The following is an 18,190-nucleotide window of genomic DNA, read 5'->3' on the forward strand; positions in this document are numbered from 1 at the left end:
GAAGAAGATGAAGTGAGGACAGTTGTGTTGGAAGGGGGGAAATCATTAACATGAAGCAAGAGAAAAGGCGGCACTTGTCGATGAAAGGAGGAGCGGAGGAGGATGCGAGAGATGTTTAACCATTCGCGAGATGAAAGGATACTTGAGTGTCATGACTCTAACTGCGCCTTGTGTCTCCATAATATCTACTCGATAATTCCATATCATTATCTAATGTTATCTGCCCAGGCTTTAATCTTGTCTTTAAGCCTGGCTTCTGAACAGCATTTGATTATGGTATAGATTTACATTGCGGTTTTCAGAACTTGCTTTTGTCTGCAGAACATGAAACACAATCAATGTTAGTGATGAAGTTGCCCTGGATTTTAGGTATCTTTTCCTTGTTTCTTATTGGTATCCATACTATTTGTTTTTGCCTTACCATGGTTCCCATACCCTATAAATCTTTCCTTATGTTGCTGTGAAGTTCAATGTTTTTCATTGGGATTTCACTTCATAAACCAGCACAACCTAGAAAAATAATATAGTATTGTACAAAAAAGTAAATCTGGCGCCCTGGTTTGCTCTGTTGTTAGACCAGGCACACACCATGTGTAGAAGCTATAGATTGTCCATGGTTTGATTCCTGTTCTCGGAAAAAAGTTGGTTGCATGAATCTTTCTATTTCTTAAAATCCCAGTAAAATACATTGAAATTTGTTGTTACAACCTTTATTTAACCAAGATAAAGCACCTTGAGATCAGAGATCTCTTTTACATGAGTGTCTTGACAGCAATACAGTTGAAGTATAGGAAAATGTGAAAAAGTTTTATCTGCAAACCACCATATAAAACACATATGGGAATAAATTATGAACTCAGTCGTACCTTTGACAATATTTATTGCGTTTACTGACCTTAACTCCTTCCCCCATTGCACTGACTTAATAATTCTCACCCCAGCCCCTTTGTTGTTCCTAATGTACACAAGTAATATGTGGAAAATTGGTTTTAAGACTTTTGTTGTTGCTCACTGTCTCATTGGGTAAATTAAATGACCATTAAACAGGTGAGCGTTGTGAAGGGGAACATTTAACTAGAATGTCTTCCCTTCTTGTCTAATTTCTTCCCTGTGGTTGTGTTGAGGTCTTTAATTCACAAGTGGAATAAAGCTAAATATAACTGGAAGGGTTTTAGCTCCTTACTATCCAGCCAAATCCACCCAAACAAGATTTTGACTTACTTACGTTGCTACTTATAAACAATAAGGTTGTATATTCTGCTTGATGGTTTATCAGTTGGAAAATCCTGCCATGTTGCACATAGCCTGGTGCATTAAGGTAAGCCCACATTTAAAGATTGTGTCCATGTGTACCTTTGCGGCAGGACGGCCATTGTGGTGAGTTGATAAAATTTGTCTTTAAGAAATTATAAGAATATTTTTGTGTTCTCTGTGCTGAGTGGTCATTATTTAAAGTGAGCATAGGTGACATCACACCTGTGTGAGAGGGAACAAAATATGGTTTTGCTACGATATTAAAACAATAACAAATGGATTAGGTTTAGCATCTTACATTATCAGTTAGCATAATTAGCATGGCTAGCTTCTGAAAAGCTGCAGTATTCCTTAAATCTTAAAGAAATGTGATTCTCAGTTTAACACCTGAGATTTCAAACAGCATGAAAAATGACAGAAGAGCTTTCAGCTCTAAAAGTGCAATTTTGCTGTAATCAGTTTAGCTTTGATGTCATTTATGTCACTAATATAAAGCTAGCTCCCTGCAGTGTTTTTCATTTGGTAAGAAACCAAAAAATATGGTCAACACAACATTGTAGCATCTAGCTATGGTAATTCACTGATTGGATTATAGGGCCAGAACAGCCAAAAAATGGACAATTCCAAACCCCAATTTTTTTTTCTTGGTGTATCTCTATACAAAACCAAAATATGAAGATGAGAGGATATGTATCTTTTTTCCCAAAATATCTTTATTGAAATTTTAGCAGTTTAGACAAACAGCTTGAACATTCTGCAAAGTATGACAGCAGTAGTAGTGTTACTTAGACATTATGTTTAGGCCAAAATAAAATACAAACAGCTTATTATTTTGGCTCGTTCTTATGAAGTTTCTGAGTTGAAGATATTTAAAGAAGTATTTCTTATCTAGGTGGAATTTATGTTGTAGATCCTGAAAGCTCATTAGTATGCCTGAGTCTGGTACATAAAGATTTGGAGTCCTTTGTCTTTCCATGCTTTAAACGTTGGATCAGTTCCACCAGGTACAAAAAATTGGTTACCCCATACAAACGGACACAATTTGGCTTATTTAAAATGTATTTTATATCTCTCCATATTTCTATATTTTTAAGAAATGGGTTCTTAGTATGTTTCAGAAGCTTTATTATTGAATTTGAATATAAATATGAAGGGAGAGTCAGTTTTAAATCCTGAGTCTCCATGTCAGTCCAATGTGACATGACATCGTGGAACTCAACTGCACATCATAGTAATACAAGTGAAAATTTGGGCACTTCAAGCCTCCATGATCATAAGGGAGGTACAGCAAGGACTGAGGCTGAGGATATGTATCTTTACTCTCAGAATTTGAAGACTCTTGTCTTTTAAAAGCAATATTTTTTCCAGGTTAACTGACATTGTTAATTGTGTGACATTTTGACATGAAGAATGGCAAGATTTTAACTCCAGTAAGCCACACTCTAAATTCGGTAGGCACCCAATAATCTACTATCTCTTTATATTTACTGCCATTTCTAACACATTTGCCTTTGAAATTTTACTTGTTTTTCACACATGAGGAAGAGGTAATATGTTTCCCCAGTTAAGTTCTATGAAAATTATGCATTCAGCTTTGCAATTTTTTAAAGAGTGAATTTTAAAAATTCTTCAGATTAAGCTGTAACGAAGTCAGTCTGTTGTTTTTATTCATGCATCTCCAGTATATAATGGCATAAAGCCTTTATCTTTACCGCTTCAACTATCTCCATATTCCCCACAGAAAAGGGCTGTAAGAGTGGGTGGACACTCCAAAAGGCTTCCAGCGCAGTTCAAAGTGCCTTTTATTGAACAGAAGAGTCCCCATTCTGCTGCGATGGGGTGCCTGCCCTCCTTCCACCTGAGACTCCGACTAGGAACTCAGTTGAAAAGTTTTCTTGTTGAACTGAAGCACAGGGGATGAGTCAAAAAACAAAGATGAAACAAGCTTTGTAAAGGAGTGTTTTTTGGGACCCTATTAAATTTTCTTGCAAGGTAGTATAGTACGTATGAGTTTTCTTTGTCTGGTGATTTTTAAGCTTTATCAAACCAGATTCAGAACTGATTAAGAAGGTGAAAGTTACAACCTCATGCCCTTGAGTGAAAGTTTAAGCATTCCTCACTGGCTTTTACACTGACCTTGAAAAGGTTGCCTGACTCCAAGCTGGGTCACAGAAGTCTCTAGTTATTCCCTGGGTCGTGATTTAAAATAGATTGTAGGACTCCTTATGGATAGTCCCCATGTGGCAATGAACACTTTGTCATTCTCCAATGCTATAAAACAAAATTCATCAAATTTTGAACCTGCAGGCCAAAGAAAAAGAGCACAAAACTTCACCTAGACATGCACGCACGCACGCACGCACACACACACACACACACACACACACACACGCACACACACACACACACACACACACACAAACAGGTATTTTAGAGGCAGCTATTGATCGGGTAGCTGATGCTTATCGTCGGCATCCTCCTCTTTGACCATCCAGACCTGATAGCATCCCAACAGATAGCTACACAATCACACTTATCCATCAGAGATAAAATTCAGGACACGACTATTCTAATGGACTCTTTTGATAAAGACCTACGCTGTCCATCTAGTAGATATCTCACTAAAAGCAGTATCTTTTTGCGGTTTTCATAAACTAGGAAAGCACCAGTCACTGGATCTGGACTTGAGTCTCAGAATCAAGTTGAACTCAAGTCACAAACACAAAGAAATACATTTCTGAGACCTGACATAGACTCAAGGGGCTTAGCTTAAGTCAAATCCAATGATAATGGAGAAGGCTCAATTATCAAGTCTGTCTAGCTAAGGCTTCGGTTCTAGCCAAGTTGTGTCTTAGTGACATTATTCTTAAATTAGATTTTTTTGTTTTGCTTGATCAGGTAAAAAATAGTTGAAAAAGAAAAAAATCTGCTGGTAAGAACCTTTGTGTGTACCGTTTCATAAATTGTCTCCCCGTACATTGAGTGGTGAGACCTGCCGGGATTTACTGCATGATCCGCTGTACATCTGGCATGTGAGAGTGTGTACCTCCTGTTAAATTTATTCTCTTAAGGGTATAACTGTATTAGCGTCTCCAACTGAGACATTCCTGAATGGATTACTCTCTCTCTTCTGCTGAGATGTTTGGTCATCATATCAGCGTCTCTTCTGTGTGTGTGGAGAAGAAAACCAGTCAATGGGGTCTTGCCCCCTTCTTTCTGAAATGCTCCATTGGTCTGTGACTTTAATCCGTTGGGACCATCCACACCGCGTTGACGCCCCCATAATACACACAGACAAACACACACGGACCTCCTCATCCATCATACTCTGAGGTTGTCTGTGCCTCAGTGAGGTGGCCTCGTCGGTGACAGCCAGCAGCCAATCGGGGAACTCGCCTCATGTGTGACATCGCTGTCAGTGTAGTGTTTTCATCATGATGAAAAGCAAGAAGAAGAAGGAAAAAAAAGCAGGCAAACAAAAATAAAAATCGGGGACGTGTCAGAGTTTTCTCATATATACAAAATGAGACTCTGATTAGTCATTTTTAAATTTCTACCTTGAATTCACCAAAACTCATGTACAGTTTTAACTGCTGAACTGGCAGATTTGTTGGTGTTAATGCAGCCTTTATTTGGTAGGTGGTCTATCAGAATCCCAAACCTTGACCTTGCCTTGCAACAGTTCACCTCTCCTGGAGACCTCGAAGGATTTTTCCTCAGAATTATTTTGACATCATTTGAAAATAAAAGAGTTCTTATAGTAAAGCATATATCATTTGTAAAAGTCCATCTTCAGCTTTCTAGGCACCTGAAGGTTTTGGGTCAAACTGGATGGTATTTGGGATCACTCACAAATTTCAACCACTTTGAGCCAAAACACAGTTCCATGTAAAGAAAAGTGACTGCTGGACAGGATGTCAGCATGTTTCACTGTTCCCATGGTGTTCTTTTACTGATGTGTAGATGTGTTTTCATGCCAAATACAGCTTTAGAAATGATGTCCCAAAGTTCAGGTTAACTTTCAGCATCCCATAAGTGGTAGGAGATGAACCAAATCAAAGATGTTTTCTTTGGAGAAGAATTTTATCCTGCTACCCTGCTCATTATCCCGGAAACATGGAGACTACGGGAAGTCATCACATTTAGAACAGGGCTTGTTGGACATTTATGTAACTTACCGTGTTGTTGTTAACTTCTAATCATTCAAGATGCCAATCGCAGGCCTTACTGAACATTTGTTTACCGTGCAAACTCTAGTTTGAGCTAAAGAATAAGAAAAAAAAAGAAATTATATATATATATATATATATATGTTATATTTATATATGTTATATTTATACAAGCTGTTAGGTGTAAACCCAAGCAAAGTTAATGTTAAACTGTAATTTAAAAGTTTCTTCAAAAACGTTTTCAGTTGAATTATACAGAAAACATGTCACACTAAAGGTAGAAAAAATGTTTTGAAATATTGTATCATTGTCTTATTTATTTTACACTTCAACTTGCCGTTTTCACATTGATGTGTGTATTTTATGGTCTAGTGTATGTTTCCCAAACCACCTAAATTCCTTGTTCTACCTAACCAGTGAAGCTGTTTGTCTTTTTTTACTCAAAAGTCGCTGAAAACTCTGAAAGCCAACCCACACAATGCAAAGTCTACAGCATTGATGTCTGCTTTGCACCGTGGATTGTAGCAAGGCCATCACAGCAACAAATAACACGACAATTGTGATTGATCCACTCGCTATGCGTTTAAAAGGCACTCAGTTTTTCTTTGTGGAACACAAACGCACACATGCAACGGGCTGTCATCGAATCAGGTTTGCTGACAAGGCCAACACAATAAAACGTGTTGTTTTTCTAGCAATCACTTTCTCAGTTTAAAAGCTAAGCCAATCCTCGCTATGCAACATGAAGCCTGTTTGCATTGTCTCTGCTAAATTCTTCCATCTTCTCTGTGTGGCAGAAGATTTAATTATTGAGTGTTTTTTTGGATTTCCACAAACTAAGTTATTTTTTTTATTGCACCTTTGCAACTCAGAATGCAACGGTCCAAATTTCAAATTGATGCAGAAGAAAATTTTTTGATTAGCATAAGTCAACAACAAAAAGCTCATTCATTCAAACACTGTCAGAATAAGCAATAAATAAATTAATCGCATAATAAATTAAAGCGAGTTTGATCATTTCCATTTGCATGGTTGTTTTTCTCATTTCTGTCACTTTCTACCAAAGGCTGGATGACAAAAGTCTTCTGTCTGGTGCATTCGTTTAAACTCAATACTTTTTTGAAGGATAATTTTGTTTCCAAATACTTCCATGTCCATTTTAATTGTTGTTTCAAGAGATTTGTTTATTTTGGATATTTGAAATGTCTCAAAGTTCCAGAGTTAAAAGTTTGTTAGAAATTAAAGTATATTGATCTTTGAGAGTGTGTATTTCCATTATTATCCTATTAGCATTATGTGACTTGACAATGGTGTCAAAACAATACTATCATTTATCACAATAACTTCTGGGACAATTTATCGTCCAGCAAAATGTATTGTGACAGACCTACTCTTCCAACATATTCGCTAACAGTTGTTTCACGCTCACTACTTCTACTAGAACCCATAAAGTTGTACATAAATCAAAACCTTATTCTCATGTTGATTTTCTAGTTGTTTCTCCAATTTGGAACATGCACCATGGTAAAAGTGCTCAGACTTTTGAACACTTTTACCCTGACAGCTGTCACTATTAAAACAATGTGTCAGAATTGAACTCTTTTAAATTTAATAGTTTGCAGATGTATTATTTTTTTTCTGAACAAAAATTGTGGTAAATTAAAAATCAAGTTAATTTCTATACAACAAAATTTTAAAAATGTTTTCTTTTCTGGTTTGTCAACAAAAATAAATTGAGGTTTGTGATAAAAGCGTAATAATAGTAGTTCAAATTCATCCCAATGTCTGCTAACATCAATTCCGGATTTGACAAAGACTCGTATTTGTCCCTTGTAGTTTTCCAAGTCAATTGCTTCAATATCAATAGATTTTAGGAAGTCAAATCTTTTCTGAACCTATAATAACGTAGCATAGTGCAGTGACTACCCAGGCAGACAGTGGTAGAAACTGCTAGAAACCCAATTGGAGATTTAACAGCAGCAGTTCGGAAGAGAGGCTCAGACTAATTTCTTTCTGAAGGCTTACCTTCCTCTCCTTTGATCACAGCATCTGTGTGTTTGGCCCCAAGGCTACTGTAAAACACTCCACAGGCCCCAGCACTAGTTTACAGCTCAAAGCCAGAGGGCAAGATTTAGCTCCGGATTGGTGTCAGAGTGTGTGTGTGTCTTTCAGTGTGAGATGTTCAGTTTGTGCGTGTATTATGTGTATTTTTTCTTTATTTGTTGCAGGCGAGTTGCAACATTTTTTGTCTCTACATGTGTCCATAAAACAGCTTTTTATAGATAAATAAATATCTTTATAGATAAAGGCAATCCTCACTTGAATAATCAAGTGCAAGGATTTCAAGAACTTAGTGTTTTCTAGAGCCGTTTCTAGAGTGCCTCACAAATGTATCCATGTCTCTTCTCACATTTTTTCACAAATTTTAGCAGATTTTGTGAAGTTGACTTAGCCTGACTCTTTCCTTTGTTTTACAATTCCACTTGATTCTCGTCTTCCTTCAGTGTTTCGTCTGGGATTTCTTTCATTGAGCTCAATTTCTCTGGTAGAATTTCAACTGAGCCAATCAGCGATCAGGAGAAGCTGTGAACAATCAATTTTCTGCACTGTTTTAAAATTGGAGACTGTCTAAGATTGTAGTTTGGCAATGGCAGCGTAGGAAATGAACAAAGCCATTAAGTCTGTGTTGGCCACACTTCCGCATATTGAGCAATTGAAGTCAGAGAAAGAGGAATGTTTAAGACATTCTATCGCTGGCAAATATTTCTTTGGAATCGCTTCCTGTAAAGTTGCAGTTTACTGGATTCCTGCTAAACTTCATAGCATAACTTCCTTCACTATCCAGCTTATTTATTTATACCGGAGCTACATTATGGTCCACTCTTATTCTGTCCACCTCTATCGCTAGATGGCGATAATGTGCTTCCAATATAATCCATGTTATGTATTGTATCTGCAGGTAAGACGTGTGCTGTTTATTTATATTCAGCCTCCTGATTACTTCTTTTTCAGATAACTGTGTGGCTACGGCTGAAGGATAAATCAATATTATTGTAAGAAATTTTTCAATGTAAACAATACAATAAATTCCCACCTCTATCACATTTTCAATAATTTCCAGGTTTGTGGTGCACATGACTAATAACTGTTCTGTCAACAAAATCTCATCTACATTGATCTCTGAATCCCAATGATATAATTTCAGATTTTAACAAGGCATTTTTTCTAGCTGATCTGCAGTTGTACAGATCGGTATCCAGGCGCAACGAGTGGCAGAATTCCAGGTATGGATCTAAAGAACGTCCCGGAGAGAAGGAAAAAGAAAGGGGAATGCATCTACCATTATTCCAGTAGAAAGGATCAAACAGAAGGTTAAAGTAGGGGTAAAAACAGGGATTCTACACAGAATGTAGAAAAGATCAATTGTGAACTGCAGGAAGAGAGAAAGGAGGAAAGGAGTGGAGAGTGAAAAGAGGCATTAGAGGATTCCCCCAGGTAAAGGAGATTGTTGTGTCTCATTGTGTTGAGCCGCTCCGCTATCTGATGCAGACTCAGCTCTGACACCTGTCACCACTCCTAATGAAACAGCTCCCACAATCCTCTGCTGCTGAATCTTTTGTTCGCTCCCTGCCTCCTTTGTGTGCTGCCCTCTCTTTCTCTTTCAGGGGTTTGTGCAGTGGTGTCTTTTGTGCAATATATGTAAGCCCAATGTGAGGGATGTGTTTGAGTGCAATCATGTTCTTCAAAGGAATGGCACCGTGATTCAGATGAATCTATATTTTTTGTGCAGAGCCCATAAATTGATCTGGTGGTCAGTTTTTGCTGTCGGTTTCAAAGTCGGATGTTTAGTTTTAGCAAAACTCAAAACTATTAGATACCTCCAACTCTAAAAACTAATAACAAGCTTTTTTCTTTTGCCCATCTTATTGATTTTTTTAAAGACACTGTTAGAGTAATCAATGTGACTAAAGACAAATGCATGGATCTCTATATCTTGGATTGATGTAAGTTATTTAAACGTTTTTCATGTGATATAAGGCTGACTTTGTAACTGTCTTTATGTGTCTCTGAAGGTTCAGGTCAGTTCAGCAGTAAAGTATGTGACTCATGGTGATTCCAATTCATTTAAAAAGTGATTTATGTATGCAAAAGAGAAATTAAAAGATCTAAGTCGTATCATCCAAGTATATTTAAAAAGACGTTGTGGATGTTGATGTGTGAAGGAAAGGTTGTCAGTTTTGCCATTAATCTGAAGAAGCCTTTAACTAAAGCCAGCAGCATAGATAATAAAGCATAACATCAATGCTGCTAGCATGTTATCTATGCTAGCAACATAGATAACATTTCCAGGACATGACCAGGACCGGTAACATGTCCTGACCATCAGTTATTGGCAAGCACTGCTGATCCCCATCATTTGCGTTTGCTTCTCCTCTTTAAATCTGTTTCTGTCTGTTTGGTTGGAAAGCCAGGCAGTTCATTAAGATCGATGGAAGACAGGATTTGAACTTTAGCTTTTGAGATAGATGCTAATTAGCTGCGCCCTGTTGTGAAAACAACACCTGGTTGCCACGGTTACGCATCATAACAACCATCTAAAAACGCGTCGAGGTGCACAGCGTCCAAAAACAGAGGGAGCAGTCATCCAAACAATACCTCCAATATTCTGCCTCCATATTCATTTATTTTGTAAAAACATGCAACGGTTCTCCATTATTGTGGGATTTATCCATTCTCCTCAGTACATTTTTCTTCCATCCCAACTGATGCCTTCAGGGAGTCTGTTGTGTTTTTTACCTTCCTTTTATTCCTTTAGTCTTTAGTTTGTCTTTTATTTCCTTTAGCTCATCTTTTTTTGTTATTTTTCTAAGATTAGAATCGGCTCGTGAGCATTCTGACAGCATCTGTGACTGCTTAAAATTTTGACTGTCAGCCTCACTGACTAACAGTCTGCTTCACTGAGCTTCCTGGCATTGATTCTGTCTCTTATCAGTTTTCTTTCCTCTTTCTTTGTGAGAAAAAAAATATCAGCAATTATGTAGAGGAGTTAACAAAGTTATTTTACTTCACAAGTTTTTAGTTACGAAACGATAGCACTGATCACACAGATAAAAAACCTGTTTTAATGGTTACCATGCTAACAAGTGTGGTTTTAGTGTTACTGTGATGTTTTGAGGTAATTTACCATGTATGTATTCACAGAACATTCACAATTTTATAGAAAATAATTGTTCAGAGAAAAAATGCAACTGTTACTGTTGAGGATATGTTCCTAGAACAGTGGTTCTTAACCTTTTTTGAGGTACCAAACCCACCAGTTTCATATGCGCATTCACTGAACCCTTCTGTAGTGATAATTTTTTCCCCCAAATTCAAGACATAGGGGTGACCCAACTAGAGTCTAGTTGGGTCACCCCAAGATCACCAAGTCTTCTTAAAAGGTAGAGTCTCTGAGAAAAGTTCTTCAAAATATAATCAGTGTTTTCAGCAAAGTTGAGCTGACTGTCCAGGAACGACCCAAGGTATTTAATATTTGCCACAGTTTCAACAGGTTGGCCATCGAGAGAAACTGGAACCACTTTAAGATTTTGTTTAGATCATTTAATTAGCTCTACATTCTTAAGAGAATGAAAAACTAATAAATAATAAAGACTTTGCGGTATTCTGATTTAGTAATGTACTTAGTTGTGTTACCACCCCCACGCCACTAGAGGCAGTACCAACCCCGAAAAGATGCGCCTAAGGAGCAGATTTAGAAGTACACCGAAAGCTACAGAATTTGGTAAAAACTGTGAGCTTTTCTGAAGTAATTAAAGACACAAGTTCAAATCCATGCTGAGAGTGGAGCTCCTTCAATCAGGGCTCCTCCGCAGCTCTGATTGGTTAAGCAATGTAACGTGATCCTCTGCAGCAAGTGATGGCAAAGCGGGGCGTCATCACGACTTTACACAAGTGTGTCTTTACCTCCGCGGCAGAGGCTCCGCCGAACCCCTGAGACCGACTCAACGAACCCCTGGGGTTCGATCGAACCCAGGTTAAGAACCACTGTATTAGAAACATCTTGGATTTTTCTACAGCAGGTTTGTCAAAGAAGTCCAGAGAGGAAAAGTCCATTTTTAACTTGTTAGCAAGAAGAACATGGGGTAAACTGTTGCTAAGGTAATTGAACATAAATATCTAAACCAAGAGTACAAGAAAAACTCTGTAAAAAAAACATAGGAAGATTCGAGGAGCTAAATGGTACTGGTGACGCTAACTGTTTGGCGAAGAGTTGTCATCGTGCAGAGTCTTAACCCTCCCACAGTCTTAACCTGCCATCACTGAAATGATGGTCAGATAATGAGGAGGTGGTGAGGGGTCAGGGATAGTGCTGTCAGATCTTCACTTCCTGAAACTACACACACAAAAAAAACAGAGTGAGAAATTTATGGAGTTCAAACGACTCCATCACTTAAATCCCCAGTGATGTTGATGAGGCGGTTACCGACAGGTGTGCTGTCTAACAGCAGGTCAGCAAAAGGCTATGCATCAGAGATCCTCTATAATAGGAAAACTCACACTCACCCAAAAAAAACCACACTCACACACTGGATCGTGACAATTACTGTTTAGTTTTTTCTAGAATTACCATTTTAAAATGAAAAATATTAAAACCCCTTAAATACGGGAGATAACACCTTACTGGATCCGTCCGTCCGTCCGTCTGTCCTGGATCTCTCAAATTAAGTGTTTGTGATATTAAACAGACATATATTTTTTTACATTATTATCCCTATAATATTAATAATAATATACATCAACAGGTCATTGGAATATTGTTGCAGTTTCTCATTTAGTTGTCTCATAGTATGAAGACTTTTGGAAAAGAGTAAAATAGCTTTTTGGCTGTTGGTATGCCATCCTCTCAACATTTTCCTTTTCTTTTACACTCATATTTTTCTATGATTGTATTAATAAAACTCTTGATATGGCTCAGCTCTGCTTCCCTGTTGCTTACATAGCATTCTGCTGTCAGTGATTTCTCTTTGATACAAATGTTTGCTATCACCATAGGACAATTACAGTGTGCTTGATGGTGTTTGAAGTGGGATTAGTTGTTGCATTTGCTTTTTAATATTCATACATCCTATCAATGATTTACAACATCCTTGTATCACTGTTGAAGTTAATCTGAAGGGTAGAAACTACTCGTTTATGATTTTTTTTTTTTTTACATATTTAGATTTCAGAGAAAGTAAAACAGTTTAAATCTTGTATCCTGGTATGATATGTGAAGATGTAACAGTTTTGACCTGCGACCCAAAGAAGCTTCTTTAATCTTGACTGAGTTGAATCTTATTTGGTGAAGCACTCTAAAAAACACCAGTTTTTCCCCCTTTATTGTCTTTTATTTTACCTAAAGCAAAAAAGCTCAATTTCCTTGCCTCTGTTAACATAATAAAATATGCTGTCTTGGCCAATTTGCTCTTGGTTGAAAAGCATCAAGAAGGTGGCTGTTTAAAGTGCTGAACTCTGTTATCTCACTTTAATCCATCAAACAGTGTTACAGTACAGTATGGTGGGAGATGCTGCCTCGGGCTGCTGGTTTGGTGAGCACAGAAGGAATAAGAATATGCTGTGGTGGGTTTCTTTAAGCCAAACATGCCTAATATCCATAAAAGCCTCATTAATATGGCAACGGGGCTCTCTTTCCAAATTGGCTTGCACTCTTTTTTTTTTTCTTTTTTTAACCAGTCACAGCTATATTCAATATTCAGTGTTTAATAAAAAAAATGAGCAGATCCTCCTGAGAGATGATCATTTGTAAGAAAGGGTTTTAGGCTGGTTGATGAGAACAAAGGAAGCTGGAGTGGCGCTGGATTAGCGTGCAGTGTGGTAGGACACTGTTGGGAAGGGAAAAGAAAACAGATTCATCATAATGGACACGAGGGAATTTATCCAAATTGCGTTGCCAAAGGCATTTTTAGTCACTTATAAATCTGCATGTTTTTTCTATGGATTGAAGAGATGATGATATATTGTTTTCTAGCATTCAGGTTAAGTAATGATTCACAGACATGAGCCGCATGTTTTTATTTTTCTAATGAGTTTGTATCGCAAAATGCAATCCCTTCATACGAAAGACAAAGGTTAGCTCCAGTGGTTAGTTCCAGCTTCTTTAATCATCTACTGCTGCCTTCCCAGCAGAGCTGTCTTATCTTCTTGGTGGAGCCTCTTGCTGAAGGGGAAGAGCTCTGCAGAAGTTACATTGTCATTTCAATGATTTCATTTTGTGTGATCATCTCAATAAAATGTAATTCCTGAACTGACATCTTTTTTGGGTTTGACCACCAGGTGCTGGTCAAACCCAAAACTGGATTGTGGCTCATTGCAGTTGATTAAAAATAATATTCCTTCTTTATTCAGCTGCAAATTAATTTTTCTGCTTCATTCATGCCGCGCCACCTCACATTATATCATATAGTATTATAGTTTATTGTTTCATATTATATCTTGTAGGCTCATACTGTATTATGTCGTGTTGCATCATGTATTGTATTGTATTGTATTCCATTGTACCATTGTAATACACCATAGTGCACGATACAATGTTTCACATTATATTGTGACATATCCATCCATCCATCCATTTTCTTTACACCCTTGTCCCTCAGTGGGGTTGGGAGTGGTAATCACAGTGTTTTACATTGTGTTGTACATAGTTGATTTAAAACATTGAATTTGAATGAATGGTGATGGAAAGTTGAAGTTAATGTTTGTTGTTTATTTATGTTTCCTCTCTTTGTATTCTTCCACCAGGACTGCCCTCAGATCCTGCCCTCCACTCAGATCTACATTCCAGCTGGGGTAATGAGGCCGATCACCCTGCTGGCTCAGAACCTGCCCCAGCCTCAGTCCGGACAGCAAAACTACGAGTGCATCTTTCACATCCAGGGCAGCACGCACAACGTCCCGGCGCTGAGGTTCAACAGCTCCAGCATCCAGTGTCAGAAGACCACGGTAAGATCAGCGTGAAAACTCACACACCTTCCAGGAAGTCATGAGTTTTTGTGTATTTTGTGTTGCTGTCACGTTATAGAAGTCGGTGAAGTCGTGAGGCGTTTGACCAATTCCAGTTCTGAGCTAACGTAGCACGCGACCAGTCCAGTGTGGAACCGGGCAGCAGAAAGTGTTGGGGGAGGAAGCGATGTGTGGCTTTGGCAGCGTCGCCAACCTCCTTTCCATCAGCTTGTCCCACACCTGAAAGCTGCTGCACCTCATTTAGCTGACTTCTGCATTACCACAGGTTCACGTTGCTGATTTGCGACCTCCCGGCGCTTCTGAACTCTACAAAAGAAAAGATCGAGCACCGGGCGCTGTGATCCTTGAATTCTTTCTGCCTCTGATGTTGGACGGTGACTCAAAAATAGTTCATGGGCATATCATTGAAGTTGATTTCCAGATCATAATGATAGCTCCTGCAGTTCTTTTGTGCTTCAGAGAAGTAAATCATGCATATTTAGTCACTCGCCTTCCTGTAATTGCTTCACGGAAGTGATTGTGCTTTTAGGTTTGACTTTTAGGGTTGTTATTACCAGTTTTTTTGGCAGATTTGTCCTTTAATGACATGTCTGCTCTGAAGCCTTTCAAATATTGAATGAGCTGTAAAAACAGTAAGTGCTGTTCATCAAGCTGAATATTTAAATAGCATGGTTCTAAAGGAATTCTGGCCTTTACTCTCATTACTTTGAATGACATTTCTATTCCTTAGGCAAAGTAAGACACAGGCTTTTTGTTAGTTCTGGAGTCCTTCTCAGGCATTAATCAAACGCCTTCTAAGAAAAAAAGTGTACAGTGCTGTGAAAAAGTTTCCATTGTGATTTTATGTGATAGATAAACACAAAGTAAAGCATGACTCTAAAATTATAATGATACATTGGTTCCAAAGTTTTCAGAATTTAAAATCTGAAACGTTTTGCATGCCTGGGTATTCATTCTCCTTTACTGTGACAGTAAAAGCGTAACCAGTTGGCTTCGGATAGTGGTGGGCACCGCTAAGTAAAGCATAAAAATGAGTAAAGTGCTGTACCAATATGGTATATAGCGAACGCTAATGCTAGTGTGCTAAATTCAACCATGTTGAAACTTGTTGCTTTGCCTTCTAGTGTGTCAAATTTGTAAGTACACACCTTACTGAATGGTTACACTTCGGAAAGTGATTCTTTAAAAGACCTAGAACTGCTGTTTTAGTTTAGTAGCTGTTGAGTATCGCAAAGTTTACGCGTTTACAGAATAAACATCAACAAAACGTCACACAGTCAATAACCACAATGTCAACACAGATGTTAAACTTTGTACAACTGAAAGTTTACCAAACAGTCACGTAATTTAGCCCTTTAAAAGTCATCGTTCAATCATTAACAATTTACTAAAGTTCACTGATAGCAGCTGCTGCTAAAAAATATGGACTGGTAAAGCTTAGCACTTTTGCGTTTTTGCTAACTCAGCCAAAAATGAGCCACCTTATTACCTGGGGAAGATTTTTTGCAACCCACATTGTGTCTGCTTGGACAGTGTGAGACATGTTTTATTTCTCATCTTAACTAATCTTGTCATTTTCATTGTGCTTCTATACAAAGACAATAAAGGCATTCTGATTCTGACTGTTAGCACATTAGTGGACTAGCAGAAGTGTGCCCACCACTGCCATTCAAATTTAAATAGTTAGTTATTAGAGCTGTTTAATCTAATCTCAGTATCAATGCATTTCTTCTGCAAAGACCTCAAAGGTTTATTTAAGAAACTTGGCGACCAGGAAGATGCAGTAAGCATGTAGAAGAAGGCGCTTTGGACAAATGAGGCCAAAATGTAATTTATTTGCAGAGTTATAAAATTAGAAGATTCTGCACTTCATCCTGACCATACATGCTCCATGTAGTGTGGGATGGCCTCTCCTCAGCAGGGTCAAGGCAGCTGATCAGAGTTCATTTGAAAATAATTGGAGGTAAATACAAGGCAATTTTCTTGGCAGACCAAATTTCTGCCAAGAAAATTTAAAATTTTCTTGAATCTCAGAAATGTTCTAGAAAATAGCTTGGCAATGTCAGAGTTTCAAGTCAAAATTCCAAATTTTGGACTTTTGAAACTCAGAAATTTACACGTTTTTTCTCGAAAATTTCTGAGCTTAATTTTAAGATTTGTGATTTTTTTCTAGCAAATTTACAACTTTTCAAAGTTAAAAATTTCTTTTAGTTTTTTTTGGGAGAAAATTTTGATTTTTTTTGCCTGAAATTTACTTTATTTTCTGTCTCCAATGCCATCATACAATCACAAGAGTATAAAACGGACCAGTCAAAGTAGACATTGACAGTCTTTCACAAGAATTTCTATTAAAATTTGCTCCCCCTTCAAACTGTCTCAAAAATATTTTGTAGGTCTATAACAATCAATTCCAACGAAATAAATTGGTCTGTTTTATGAACACTTGTACTTGCCTCACTATGCCTTTAAGAGTGCAGAATGAAGAAGCTCCTCCCACCTCACCAGAACCAACACTGCAGTTAGTTTTGGAGCACAGTGCAGGTTTTCATTCCCAGTCTTATAACCGACTCTGATACATTCATTACGACACCTCTGCTACTGCTGATGTTATAGGAAAGAGTCAGAGACATGCCTCTGCAGAACTCAAGGCAAAACCAGATGAATTCATACACAGAAAACACACACACACTCAAACACACTCCTGCATTCAAGTCTTCATTCCTCAGTGCACATCAATGTTTTATAAAATCCCAGCATTATCTCCACAAGAGTCAAGGAAAATAGGAAACGCACAGGTCTCAACACAACTTTGCAGCTGTTGATTTAGGTAGATACCAGAGGCTGAGCTCGGTGGAGTGAGTATGCCCCCCTTCCCCCTCATCCCCGCCTGTCTGCTCGTCAGGTGGGACTGTGATAGGATCCAATTAGAGGGAGTTGTAGATAAAATGATGATGAATTGCGGTGGCGTGGTAGACTGACGGACACAGATACACATGCACACGAAGATAGACTCGTATAAGGTGAAAAAAAGCCAAATGAAGCAAAATAGACAGAGAGGCAAGGAGGAGGTGAGGGGATTAGATGGAAACGACGACAGTGCTGTATAGAAATGGATGGAGGCAAAGAAGAGAGTATAAGGGAAAAACAGACCCAAGTTCAACAAGCAAACAGGGGGAAACAAACAAATGAGGCAGAAACAGATGGAGATGGGAAGTTTTTCCTGGAATAAAATGGGTGGGGAAAGAAAAAGAAATCACGATCCATTAAAAAGTGGAACAACTGAGAAAAAACAGAACAGCAGAGAAAGGGGGGGGGAGCAGCCTGGTTAGGGTAGAAAGTTGTTCAACCGTGCAACGCTGCTTTGATAAAAAACTCATTTCTTTTGGACTCTTAACTGGTGACGACAAATTTATCAGCCACACACGCTGGTGAAAATGTGAAAAATACAAACAAACTAAAATACATTTCCAGATCAGTGCTGTAGCATCTCACAGTGTAAAACATGGTAAAATCAAACATTTAATTTGAGTTCATTTCTTCAGCTGAGGAAAAAAAAATCTAATTTAAGACATAATAAGCTAATTCAGTAGTTGAAAAGCCATTGGTAAATCTCTCTGAAATAAGTGTAACATTTTTTATGTGTACTATGCTGCGTTAAGTTGATCTGAGTGCAGCGCTAGGGTGTAAAAAAGACGTTACACACTGGTGTGTTTCTTCTAGCCACTCACCACCAGGCTGAAGACGCC

General features: G+C 38.0%; 1 protein-coding gene across 3 annotated transcripts in view; it reads left to right on the top strand.

The window, feature by feature from the left end:
• LOC103466867 (plexin-A1-like) overlaps window positions 1–18,190 on the top strand; it is a 333,062-nt gene that overhangs the window by 214,842 nt on the left and 100,030 nt on the right. For all 3 annotated transcript variants that reach the window (XM_081608591.1, XM_008412750.3, XM_008412753.3), the window contains one exon: window positions 14,223–14,423. In XM_081608591.1, the coding sequence (XP_081464717.1) occupies window positions 14,223–14,423 (201 nt within the window). The remainder of the gene's footprint in view (window positions 1–14,222; window positions 14,424–18,190) is intronic.

Source organism: Poecilia reticulata, chromosome 7 (genome assembly GCF_904066995.2).
Source record: "Poecilia reticulata chromosome 7, P_reticulata-male-v2, whole genome shotgun sequence".
NCBI classification, from domain to species: Eukaryota; Metazoa; Chordata; class Actinopteri; order Cyprinodontiformes; family Poeciliidae; genus Poecilia; species Poecilia reticulata.